The 12,080-nt window shown below is 52.7% G+C and overlaps 3 protein-coding genes across 3 annotated transcripts; 2 read left to right on the top strand and 1 right to left on the bottom strand.

The window, feature by feature from the left end:
• Window positions 1-1,150: 1,150 nt before the first annotated feature.
• BZA05DRAFT_454930 (kinase-like domain-containing protein) lies at window positions 1,151-3,734 on the top strand (the record flags this gene model as incomplete). Its single annotated transcript, XM_051487531.1, has 3 exons — window positions 1,151-1,217; window positions 1,476-2,687; window positions 2,796-3,734. The coding sequence occupies 3 exons, from the start codon at window positions 1,151-1,153 to the stop codon at window positions 3,302-3,304; spliced, it is 1,788 nt and encodes a 595-aa protein (XP_051338149.1). The 3' UTR covers window positions 3,305-3,734.
• A 2,350-nt stretch (window positions 3,735-6,084) lies between these two features.
• BZA05DRAFT_375283 (ABC transporter) lies at window positions 6,085-9,514 on the bottom strand. Its single transcript, XM_051481785.1, has 5 exons — window positions 8,532-9,514; window positions 8,431-8,479; window positions 8,284-8,383; window positions 7,588-8,234; window positions 6,085-7,538 (listed from the first exon to the last, which is right to left on the bottom strand). The coding sequence occupies exons 1-5, from the start codon at window positions 9,013-9,015 to the stop codon at window positions 6,485-6,487; spliced, it is 2,334 nt and encodes a 777-aa protein (XP_051338148.1). The 5' UTR covers window positions 9,016-9,514; the 3' UTR covers window positions 6,085-6,484.
• Window positions 9,515-10,127: 613 nt separating this feature from the next.
• Window positions 10,128-11,941, top strand: BZA05DRAFT_339423 (uncharacterized protein; the record flags this gene model as incomplete). The annotated part of the gene is made up of 5 exons (XM_051480934.1): window positions 10,128-10,156; window positions 10,218-10,255; window positions 10,336-11,266; window positions 11,326-11,674; window positions 11,747-11,941. 5 exons carry the CDS (start codon window positions 10,128-10,130, stop codon window positions 11,939-11,941), a joined length of 1,542 nt encoding a protein of 513 aa, XP_051338147.1.
• Window positions 11,942-12,080: the final 139 nt, after the last annotated feature.

Genomic DNA, 12,080 nt, shown 5'->3' with positions numbered 1-12,080 from the left:
ACGCATGTGCATAAGGTATCTACGGTACATAAAGCTGAGCGCGATTACGGATAATCTGCGTGCGTGCAAGCGGCGCATTCGAGGAAATGTGCACTCCTGCCAAATCTGCGTGAAGCTACCAACTCTCTCCAGGAAATAGCCAACAGAAGCGGTAGACCGTCGCCGACAAAACCCACCGTATCTGTTCCGTTGCACTACTAGCAGATACCCTATCTAGTATCTACCGTGGCCACATGATCTGGACGGGCCGAGTGGGGAAATGGAGGCCCCTACTCTAGGTACACAAGGTATCATAGTAACTCTGTGTTGTTTCGGCCATCAATATGATATGGAAAAAGACCAGGCTCAAACCTTGAGACGAAACCTATCAATGGAGCCGGCCTTTGTTCTCACATCGGCCGGAAGAACATTCAACCTGAGAAGTAAACACGGTCCGGCCGAGTACTTGATCGCAGACAAGATATGCAGGTATAGTACATGCATAGAGTAGGTACATACCTCATACCTCCTACTATCTACACGTACACTCCGCGCCGATACGTACTACCTACATTATATAAGACGCAGTCCGGAGTCCCTTCACATGTATGTCGTGGGCAACGGTGTTCGGGTATTCGCACTTCTGTTCCCAACCTTCTTACATACTCGCACCTATGATAGACACCAAGAACCCGAACCTAGGTACCCTATTGCAGATCTTCGTGGGGTTGCATGGTGCCGTACATGACTCGGAGAACGTGAAACAACAAACACTCAGAGAGGACATCCAATCGGCCCGGCCCCCAATCTTTAATCCCCCTCCTCCCTTCCTCCCCCTTCCTCCCCCCACACACACCCCGCCTTCTCAGACTAAAGCTACTTACCACCTGCTGCACGGAGCAGCGTCGCCGCCCTCCTCCTCCTGTCAAAAAGGATCCCCCTCCGCTCCCGCATACAAGAAGAAGAAGAAAAAGAAAAAGAACTCTCCTTCTTACTCGTCGCTTTGCGGAACGGCCATTTCTACATATCTACTTACGTGTGGGTGTCATCCAGCCTCGTCTTGTCGCTAAAGCAGTGTAAGTGCCTACTTGTTCTGATATCAGCACCATCATCATAATCATCAGCATCATCGGCAGCTCATAGGTTGTTGCGCATGAAGCCTGTCGTAATCATGGCGCATAAGAATGACTCTGCCGCATCTCTATCTTTGGCCACGTCCTTGTCGCCCGCCGCCTCCAGTATGAATAGAGACGCCGAATCCAGTACTGCTACTACTGCTGCTGCTACTACTACATCACCATCACCGTCTTCCGCCCCCCACTCGAACCCTGAAGCCCGCCCCCAACACCATCTCGCGAACCCCAACATATTGCTCGGCGTCGCCCCGCAGTCCCCCAGCCTTCGTTTGAAAACAGACTTTGTCTTCAGCACCTCCACTCCTACTCCTACTCCTACTCCTGGTCATACTCCTACTGCAACCACAACCGCTCCTACAGCTACCGTCACAACCCGAAGCGTGCGCTCCGACTCCGCTACGGCGTCGTTGACTCCGGCGACGACGGCAAGCATGGTCAGCGAAAGCCTCTCCCCGATAGGTCCTTCCTCGGCGTCGTCGTCCTGTTATTCCCCAGGCATGGATGCCATCGGCCGCATGACGCCATTGCCGTCGCCTCTCGCCAGCTGCGAGTCTCCCGGACCCTGGAACCAGTTCAGAGGGTTGTCGCGGAACCCCTCCGTGACTCGGGGAACCCCGGTGCGACCATCCCTCAGCAGTCGCGGGAACTCGGCCCTTGTCACGTCTAGTGGCGAGTCGCTCGACACTGCATTGGCGGCGCAGAACCAACGGATAACCTTCCAAGCTCTCCGACCACCACCTGCTCCTGCGCAACCGCAGTTTTCCTTCAACGGCACGACGGGTCAGAAGCTGGATTTTGAGTCGACCCTTCCGATACCAATCCGTCGCAGCCTGTCGAAGAATGGCGGACACGAGCGGAGTCCCTCGCTACCGGTATTCGACGCTTCGACCAAGATACACCGCGAAAAATGTCTGGCGCAGCGACGGAGAACACTCTCTTCCGCCGATTCGAGTCCATATCTCAGCGGGAGCGTCACGTCGTTGTCGTCGGTTTCCAGCATGGAAACGTGTTGCGCCGATCCGGACGAAAAGAGTGTTCGGTTGATCAGGAAGCAGAAGCTCGAGAGCTTCGAGGCCAAGAGCACGAGGACGGGTAGGGTCAAGAGGTGGAGAGGAATGCGTCTTATAGGGCAAGGTGCATTCAGCAAAGTCATACTAGCAACATCGGAGGACATTCCGGACGAGGTCGACCAAGTGCACGACGAAGGTGTGGTCGTGGACGACGAGCCCGTCACTCTGAACCCGCGGAAATACGTCGCCGTGAAGATTATCGAGCACGGCGCCGCGGGTACGGAATCGAAAGAGAGAGTGGAGAGCGGCTTGAAACGGGAACTCGACATTCTCATGTCCGTCCATCATCCCTGTTTGGTCCGGTTGAAGGCTTTTAACATTGAGCCTTCCCGCGCGCTATTGGTGCTTAACTTTTGCGCCGGAGGGGATCTGTTCGATGTCGCCACGGATTACTCGATCAAACTGAGGCCGCGGTTGATCCGCCGTATATTCGCAGAGATCGTCAGTGCCGTGCGGTATCTACATCAAAACGGAATTGTACACCGTGATGTCAAGCTCGAAAGTATGATATAAAACCCCCCCTCCCACCTTTACTTGTGGAGTGGCCGTTAGAAACCTTTTTTTTTGTCTTTTTTTGTGGCCCTTTGAGGGATATTGATCAGTGCTCTAGACGTCCTGGTCAATCTTACACGGCCACAGCTCAACGCTGTCTCAGATTCGCCCTTCGATTATCCTCACCCCATCATCACACTCACCGATGTGGGACTCAGTCGTCGTGTCGACTTTGAGAAGGACGATCTGCTGACCACACGGTGTGGCTCGGACGACTACGCCGCCCCCGAGCTCATAATGGGACAGCCGTACGATGGGCGCTCGACCGATGCCTGGGCGCTCGGCGTGCTACTTTATGCACTGCTGGAGGGACAATTGCCGTTTGACCCGCCGCCCGATAGCTCGGAGAAGAAGATGCGGAGTAAGACGGCGCACAAGATTGCTCGCTGCGAGTGGAAATGGGTCAAGCTGGCGGCGCCGGGCTATGACGAACAGTTTGAGGGCGGAAAGAGGATTGTGATGAGTCTACTGAAGCGCGCGCTAAAGAGATGGAAGCTCGACGCTGTCTGCGATGACGAGTGGGTCAAGAACGCTATCACTGTGCCACTCCAGGAGATTGAGGAGTGAAGATCAACACGCTGCGTTCGTGTTGGTGTGTTTGGTTAGCTGCTAGCTATGAGGTGATTATTTTGCCGTGTTTTATTTTATTTTCTTTATTTTCCTTTGGGCAAAGGTTTCACGATGGGATGGGACGGGATGGAAGGGGGGGAGGGGGAGCTGGGCATTTGGAAATGCATTGTTTTTGGACACGAATTAGTTTTTCGGACGGGAGGATACAACGATGGATGGATGGATGGACAGATGGGATTATGGATGATGGTTCATGCTAACACCATTCACCGAGCTACCTAGCCAGGTACTAGAGTACATCTTACTCCATGCTAATATTGCGACCCCATTTACTTTCCCTTTCGTTTTCCGTTTCCGTTTTCCGTTTCGGTTTCTTTTCCCGTAATCTGAGCTTTCTTCCTCGAGGCTGAATCGAGTCGGAAATGTACCTCAGATTGGCTGCAATTTTTTCTTTTTTTCTTTTTCTTTCTAGCACAATGACAAATGGCATTGATAGAACGGTTGGTGGGTGAGTGGTGGGTGAGTGGGTGAATGAGTGGGTGAGTGGGTGAGTGGGTGCGAGGGGATCATCTATGGCGTATCAATCTGAATTTCATCTACCGGTTGGGTTTATTAGTTCTTGTTGCGGGGGTCTACTACATGTACTCACTATGTGGACGGGGTGGAGGTACGAGGGTATGAGTGAGAAAAGCTCCGAAGTCATCCGCCGGTCCAGACGTACGCTATGGGGAACGGATCAGGGCCATAGATAGCACGGAAAGAGGAAGAGGCGAGGCGGAGACGGATACACATTCTCGGTGCCATCGAGATGATGCCGTGTAGCCTCATGGAGACCAATCCCCGAATCCCCCGAGTGGCTAGCGGCGTAGTGATTCACGCACCCGGCGGCAAGGGAAGAACCGAATCCTGGAATTTCAAATCTGCCAGCCACCATGCGGTGGGCGGGGTTCGGTTTCTGCGGTTGGTTCCCCACCAGCGTTGGAATTAGGAGGAGGTTTGCTCAAAACTTTGCATGGCATCTCACTCGGCGTACGAGCGATAAAACATGATTCGTGCCCCCCGCGCAACGACCCTGCTGACCCTGTCACTGATACCTACGGGAACCTGCCCAGCCGTAAATACTCTACATATGTACGGATTTAAGGCAGTTCTCTTGTAGGCTTTCCGTCAGGGTATGCATACCGGTGCCAGTAGTATGCTCAATGATCTGCTTCCTGGGTTTAATGCGAAATCATCAGATTCACTGGTATAGTGGAGTATGTAGATTGGCGAGAGATGCCTATAGATCCGGACACGGATGGGTTGGTGAGCTGCGTACAGGCAGCAACTGATGGATAACTCGAGGTTTATACGTAGGTGCTGGAGACGGATCTGGACATCGACCCCAAGGAAGCAAGGACATATTTCATACACAGCTGTGCCGTGGAGTCGCTCGGCGATTCCACGCCAGAACCGGTAGCTTTTCTGGGCCACTGCATTTCGCTGCGGAAGTGACACACAGCCGAAAGATGGTAGTTGAACCTTTCCTCGCAACTTGAAGCATGTTGGGGAAGGAACCAACTGGGCTACATAACCCCGTCTGGTTCTGGAGAAGATTTGTCCATATTGGTCCTGCCGCAGATAACCCTTTCCTACTGTGGTATCCGCGGGTTTGACCCTACCCTCCTGTGGTGTTCCAGTTCTGTGGGCTGCACGTACAGACTCATGTGGGATGACTCGTGACTGCAGACGCTTTCTATAAGAACCCACCTCCATCCACCGTCCCCGTCCTCCTTCCTTTACACACTTCTCTCAATCATAACAACAACCACACACTCAACCATAACAACATCCACAATCGCCCATCTTTATCTCCTTCATCAATCTTTACTGCTTTCATGAAGCCTTCCAATCAGCCCTCGGTGGCTCGACAAACTCCAAGAAATGATTGTCGGATGACTAGTATTACGATCGACTTCCGCTCTCTACTACTGCTCCGCCACGCCATGCAGACCTAAGGTACTAACCTCCCCAATATCTCCTCCCAAACATACATCGCTGTTTTCTATGTCTCGGTCGAGCAGGATTGCAGTTTTCCTTCCCTTGTGTTATCGAGTGTCCACTATTCTTGTGCTTTTATTCCCAAAGCGCCTGCTGTGGATCCCTCACTAACAGCTTCAAAAACACAGAAGAACCGCTTTTCGACGTTGTCAAACAACGAATGGATGTACGGATGGAAACAGACTCCGTCTCCAACTGCCACGGGCCCGGGCTAGTAGGCTCATTCCATCCCTGCCGCAGACGGGCCCGGGCCGCCCTGCAGCCTCCAACTACCAATGGGGCTGCCTCGCTGGCACCAGGCCTCGCTCCAACTGCGACGACCTGTCAACATTCCCAACAACCTTCTCACGGACAACCTGTCCGAGAAACCTGTCGGTCTTCGGCTACGCTCACCAAAAACCTCCACATCAAATTGATGTCTGAGAAAACTAGTCTGGGAGAATAACCCAGGAGTTGAAAGAGCGCTTCAAGGAGTGTGCTTAGTCGTTGGGTTCCCCGGTGAACCGCTGGAGGGAGCGCTGCGAGGCTGTTCGAGGAGGAAGAGGATGATCTGTGTCCGCTGTGGCGGAGGTCTTGAAGGAGTTGAAGGAGATGTGATCGATTTGGACGAGATACGGTCGTTGTTGGTTTTTGTTTTCATTTGTTTTCATCTTTGTTTGTTTTTTTTGTTTATTTTTGTCTTCGTATATCTTCGTATGTTTTTGTCTAGCAATGCTCATATTCTACCTCTACAAAACCTCTGACTGCGTAATTTGTCCTGATTCTATTGATAGTCATAGAACCTGGTGGACACTAGAAATTCCGATGGTGTGCTCACATACTCGAGTGACAATCTATGCATGACTGTATTCCATTATCCAAACACCCCACCCCCAACAAGGCAAACCAATCATCAGGCCAAAAGGAAGAAAAAAGAGTGGAGATATGATACAAGGGATTGGATTGCACACGCGTACACTACGGGGCAATATTTACGGGGGGTATTCAGACGCAGGGGAAGAAGAGATACTAGAATAAAAAAAACCTATAAGAGAAAACTTCTATGTGCAGGGAAAAAGCAGTCTAAAGAAAAACCGGTAACATAAACCCCCCAAATTTTTTAGTACTGCCAGCTTCCCCCCTCATCGTGAGGAGGTCCTAGGAGGATGGTGGCTGCTGCTGCTTCGACTTTCTGGGCTCCTCCAGCTCCTCAAGCTCCTCCTCCTCCGGCTGTCCGCGACCCTCTTCCGCCATCTCCGCATCCAACCGCTCCTGCTCCTCTTCGGCGGGCCGTGGATGGTGCGGTCGTTGCTGGGGATCTTCCCCACCGCTGATCTGCCACTGCATCAACTTCTTGAACGGCCCGTCGCGCGCGACCAGCTCCTTGAACGTTCCCGTCTCCGCCACCTTCCCGTTGTTATCGAGGACGATGACCAGTCTGGCGGCCGCGATGGTGCTAAGCCTGTGTGCGATCGAGAGGGTGGTCGTGCTGGAGTCCATCAGCTTGGAGAGAGCCTCGTTGACCGCGGTTTCCGACTCGGCGTCCAACGCGCTGGTAGCCTCGTCCAGGATCAAGATGTCGGGCTTCTTGAGGAGCGCGCGCGCAATGGCGATGCGTTGCTTCTGGCCTCCAGAAAGCATGGCTCCGCGAGGTCCCACGTTTGTCTCCAGACCCTCGGGGAAGTCGGAAATGAAGTTGCAGTTCGCCCTGCGTGCGGCCTCAACGATCTCGAGTTTGCTGGCGGTCGGCTTACCGTAGGCGATGTTTTCTGCGATGGTCCCGGAGAATAGCACAGGTTCTTGGGCTACCACGCCGATACGTCGGCGGAGGGATTTAAGGTTCATGGTCTTGATGTCTACGCCGTTGATCGTGATGGAGCCGGAGGTGGGGTCATAGAAACGGAGCAGGAGCGAAGAAATGGTGGACTTTCCACCTCCAGATGGTCCGACGATGGCCACACTCATACCCGGTTTGATATCGAAGCTGATCTTGTCAAAGATGGTAACGGCAGGGCGGGTGGGGTAGGCGAATGAGACGTCGTTGAATTTGATGATACCACGAGCAGAGGTCACCTTCGTACCGACAGTCGAACGGATCGTGGGTTTTCTGTCTTGTAGCTCGAAGAGACGACTTGCAGCTCCCACTCCTTTCATGAGCTCGGAGTAGAAGCTTGATAGGCCAAACATACTAGATCCGGCATAGGCGGTGTACCTGCATTTCTGTTAGAATACTTCAGGGAATTGTGGTGTGAGCGCCATACATCAAGAAAGACGAAAGTTCTCCGATTGTGATTGTCCCGGATTTGACCAACGACCCTCCAATGTACAGAATCGAAAGAATCGTCATATTTCCAATGAGACCAGTAGAACTGAAGAACGCGGCGCTGACCAAGGCCTCTTTTCTGCCGAGGTTGTAGATCCTGCGAACGCCCTTATTGTACCGGCCAACTTCCAAAACTTCACCTGCGAAGGCCTGACTGGTTCGGACATTGCTCAAGCGCTCTTCCGCAACTTTGGTAAGTGAGCCCAGGGATCGCTGGATCTTGCGACTGAGATTCCGGATGTTTCGTCCATAGAAGAACGCAGCGACCGCGATTGGAGGAAACATAAAGGCCATAACCGACGTCAATTGGAAGCTCACGTAAGTCATCAGTGCAATACCCGCAGTACCAGTGACCAGCGCACGAAGTCCATCCGAGAGATTCTGTGTGATGCTCTTGCCCACGATAATAGTGTCCGAAGAAAGCCGAGAGATCAGATCTCCAACGCGGTTGGCATCGAAGAATTCTGCATTCTGCACGTAGGTACGCCGAAAGAGTTGAGACCGGAGACGGGCAACGATACGCTCACCAACAAGCCTGAGCAGGATGATACGACCATAATTCGCGCCAGCACCACAGCATAGAACCTGATCTCGGGTTAGGCTTCTAACGGATTCGAAGCGGGGCGCTACGTACAGCTGCGAGAGCACCGTAGAATTGCATAGTTGTAAGCCCAAAGAGCATATCTCCGCCGTTGGGATTGGTTGCCGCATCGAGTATCTTTCCAATCGAGAATCTGTGAAGTTCAGCACTGGCACATGAAGATTGATGAAAAGAACTTACGGAATAGCCATTGTTATCGATGAGCTGAGCAAGAGTAGCATAAAGGCGCCTGAGATGGGGTCAGCATCTACAATTTACTGTCCGACCCCTCCAGGACCCACCTCCCAGCCACTTGGACTCCGGTTTCGCGATCTTTAACAGTCGGACTATTTCGCCAAATCCAGTTTTGCCACCGGATTTTCCATCTTTGTTGAGCTTTGCCGATAGATTTACTTGTGTTGCCTTTGCCGCCTTTTCCGAGAGTTCAAAGCCGACGGATTCCGTTTCCACGGCGTCCTTAGCTACAATATCCTTTACCTTCTCCTCCTCTGGCAGCCTTGCCTGTCGTGGTATTGCCGAATTGTAGAATGACCGTGTAGATATAGGGCTTGATGTTCGGGGCTGCGGAAAGACGAACTTTGTCGGAGGTGACGAGCTGAGATACCGAGCATGGCCGAGCGCCGCTGAGCTACAGCTCTGAGATTGCCGCAGCGGGCCCAGCGCACATAGGGGGATGGATTGGAGAGAACATAGGACGCGAGCCGGTGCTATGAACCGACTTGTTTGGGCCAATGCCCGTTGCAATGGGCGACCAGCTGCCTTCATGACATTGACTGCGGGACAGGCGGGATTTTCCGCCGAGGTAGGTATATGCCTCTTGTGATCCGGCAACGAACAATCGAAGGGTCAGACGATGTGGGGAGGGGTGCGGCAATCTGTTGGCACCGGGGATGGAGGGGGTTGCGTTTGGTGGGTGGGGTCGGATTGCGTGGGGAGGATTGGAGCTGTGGAAGCCTGGCGTGGGAGGTGAGAAGCAAGGCATATGTCATGTTGAAAATGTCCCAATCACGTGATATCCCGAGAATTCTGATCCTTTTGCCAGTGGCCAGGCCTTAGTTAGAGTGGACTTTGGATGGTCATGATCATGAGCCGAGCTGGCCGAGGAAGAAGATTCCCATCCGAAAGCCCGACCAACGCCTGCTTGCTTCATTACCTATTTGCTGACTGACACAGGTACCTCAGTACTTAGGCACTTGTGCTGCGTAACTATGGGACGGCAGTATTCATCGAGATATGGCCCATCTCGATTTCGATTCCATGTGGGGCCGGCGGCGAGATACATTTAACAAGTAATGGCAGAGACTTCTTCTGCCTGTATTTCTGACATTCCCCCCACACACACAATATTCCGTTATGTAGCTGAAATATCATGACTCTGTATCGTAAGTGCATGGTGCCGTATCAGGTCTATTCCCCCGTCTTTATCCCTTTCCCCACGCATCAAGATGTGCAGCGCCGATCGACAATGCGCGAACACCATCAGCGATATATGGATGCATCTCCACCGAGAGTCGGACGTTGCTTTGGGAATCCAGGTCTCCAGGCTTCACTTTATGTCTGCCGATCAGGCTTTCGTGAGAATCGAGTAAATCGGAAAAGTGACGATGCGCGCACCTGTGCTTCCTTTTCTGGTTGGGTTCTTCGAGAACATTCACCTGGAGGATAACGACCTGAAAGTGCCTAGCTCATGCCAATTGCCAAGGATGCAGGCCTCGTGCCCCTCAACCCCACATCAGCTCAAAAGTCCCCTGCTAACAAAGCTCCTCCATCTCAACTCGATAAACAACAGAAAATCCTCAACTTCAACCCCACTCTTGACGTTCTCCAGAAGTTTTGTGCAGACCTCACAGACAAAGTAACCCAAATACATCGCCATTATGGTTTTGGACTATTCCAAGTGGGACAAGTGAGTACCGTCTACCGCTTCCTCTTGCTCGATGACGTACTAACCGAAGCTCATCTCTCAGAATCGAATTGTCTGATGACTCGGATATCGAAGTCCACCGTAAGCCATGCAGCCGTCCACTCCAACAGCTTCAACAGCTTCATCCGAGAAAATATATTGACACCAGTCGCCATATCTAGCAAATGTCGACAAACGCTCCTTCATCAATGCCAAACGCCGTCAGATCCACGAGAATCGCTCGCTGCGGAAACAACAGATGAACCACTACAAGACCGAGATTGCCATGAACGACCACCTTCTCTCGATGCTCGACAAGTTGATCGCGACCCTCGGCGACCATTCCGCTGAGCCTGCCGCCGACATGGTCATGCATGCTCTCATCCAGCTCTCGACGGAGGACAACTCAAATGCGCCGCAGGTACCTGTAGGTACCCCCGGATATGCCCAGATGATCGCCGCGCTGGTGGATACCATCAAGAAGGAGATCGACGAGGAGAATCCCGCCGATCGCTGGAAGGCTTTCCTCGACAAGCTGAGGGACCATCGGGGAAAGCTACAGCAGCAGACAAAGGACACCTACAAGAAGCTGGCCGACCTCGAAAAGGAAGAGAAGGCTAAGATTACCAGTGATGATGTGCACGAGGGTTTCTCTGCGGGTCACGTCAACAAGAAAGAGGTAGCTTCTTCCTCGTCCATGGCAGCATCCAAGAAGAAGTCTGTGTCGAAAGTCCAGGCTGTTGAACAATTGAACCGCCCTTCGGCCATCGGTTTCCAGCCATCAGGGGATCAGTCGGTGTCTTCGGGCGCCGAGGCGGACATCGAGGAGATTGCCGGAGAGGAAGACGACGATGACGAACAGCATTTCGAGCCCACTGCGCTTGGAAAAGAGTTCGCGAAGATCAAGATAGGGGAATATAACCGTTGTCTAGCTTTCATCCGGGAGAATCCTGCGGTTGTCTCGGAGAAGGAGACCGACGGGCTTCTGATTGATGCCTTCAACTCCCAGATTGCTGGCAAAGATGTATACGCAAAGCAATGCGTGCACCAAGCGCTGCTGCTTCAATACTGCCGACAGCTGGGTTCTGATGGCGTCTCACTCTTCTTCAAGCGGTATTGCCGATACACTATCCTTCCTCCACTCAATTTGGCTTTACTAATATTTCCCCCAGCATCACGACCGCCGGGCACCACGCGCAGAAGGTTTTCTACGATGATGTGCACCAAACCTATTCTCGCATCAAGGAGCGTGCACGGGAAATATCTTCGGAACAGGAGAAGGGTAGCCAGGGCGTGGAGCAGATTCAGCTACACGCGGTGGACCCCAACACGACCATCAACATTAGTATACCTCCAGCCAGTTCGGATGATCCGGAAGAGAAGCAAGCCAGGGAGGTTTTCGAATCATTCCCACCAGGACTGAGAAGAGCCCTCGAGAGCGGAAGCCTTGATGAGGTCAACAAAGTTTTGGGAAAGATGAGCGTCGAAGAAGCCGAGGAAATTGTTGGGCAGCTTGGAGAGGTATGCGGTTCTCCAATCAGATAAAAAAACACTGGCCACCCGTGTAACGCTGTTGACTCACTCACTTCGTAGGGTGGAATGCTGTCGCTCGAGTCCCAGATCATCGATGCCACCACGGAGGACGGCCAGAAAATGCTGCACGAGCTCGAGGAGCAGGAGGCGCGAGCGAAATCGGGTACCAGCGGCGACAGCGGAACCGACACTACGGCCAGGAACAAGGGGAAGAACAAGGAAACCGAAAACCCGCTCGCCGCGGAGGTGGATTAGTTGTTTTCTTTTTTGTGTTTTCTCATGCATGCTGGTCTAAATTTGCGGAGTAACTCTTCAAGCGGAAGCTCCAGCATGTTTTTGTCTGGCTGGGAGTTTGTAAAATCTCTGTTTTCATTGGGAGATTCGCGGGCAAAAT

This window comes from Tricharina praecox (genome assembly GCF_024521635.1).
Source record: "Tricharina praecox strain CBS 144465 chromosome Unknown BZA05scaffold_17, whole genome shotgun sequence".
NCBI classification, from domain to species: Eukaryota; Fungi; Ascomycota; class Pezizomycetes; order Pezizales; family Pyronemataceae; genus Tricharina; species Tricharina praecox.
The sequence above is the reverse complement of the archived record's forward strand: the minus strand, read 5'-3'. Positions and strand labels throughout refer to the sequence as shown.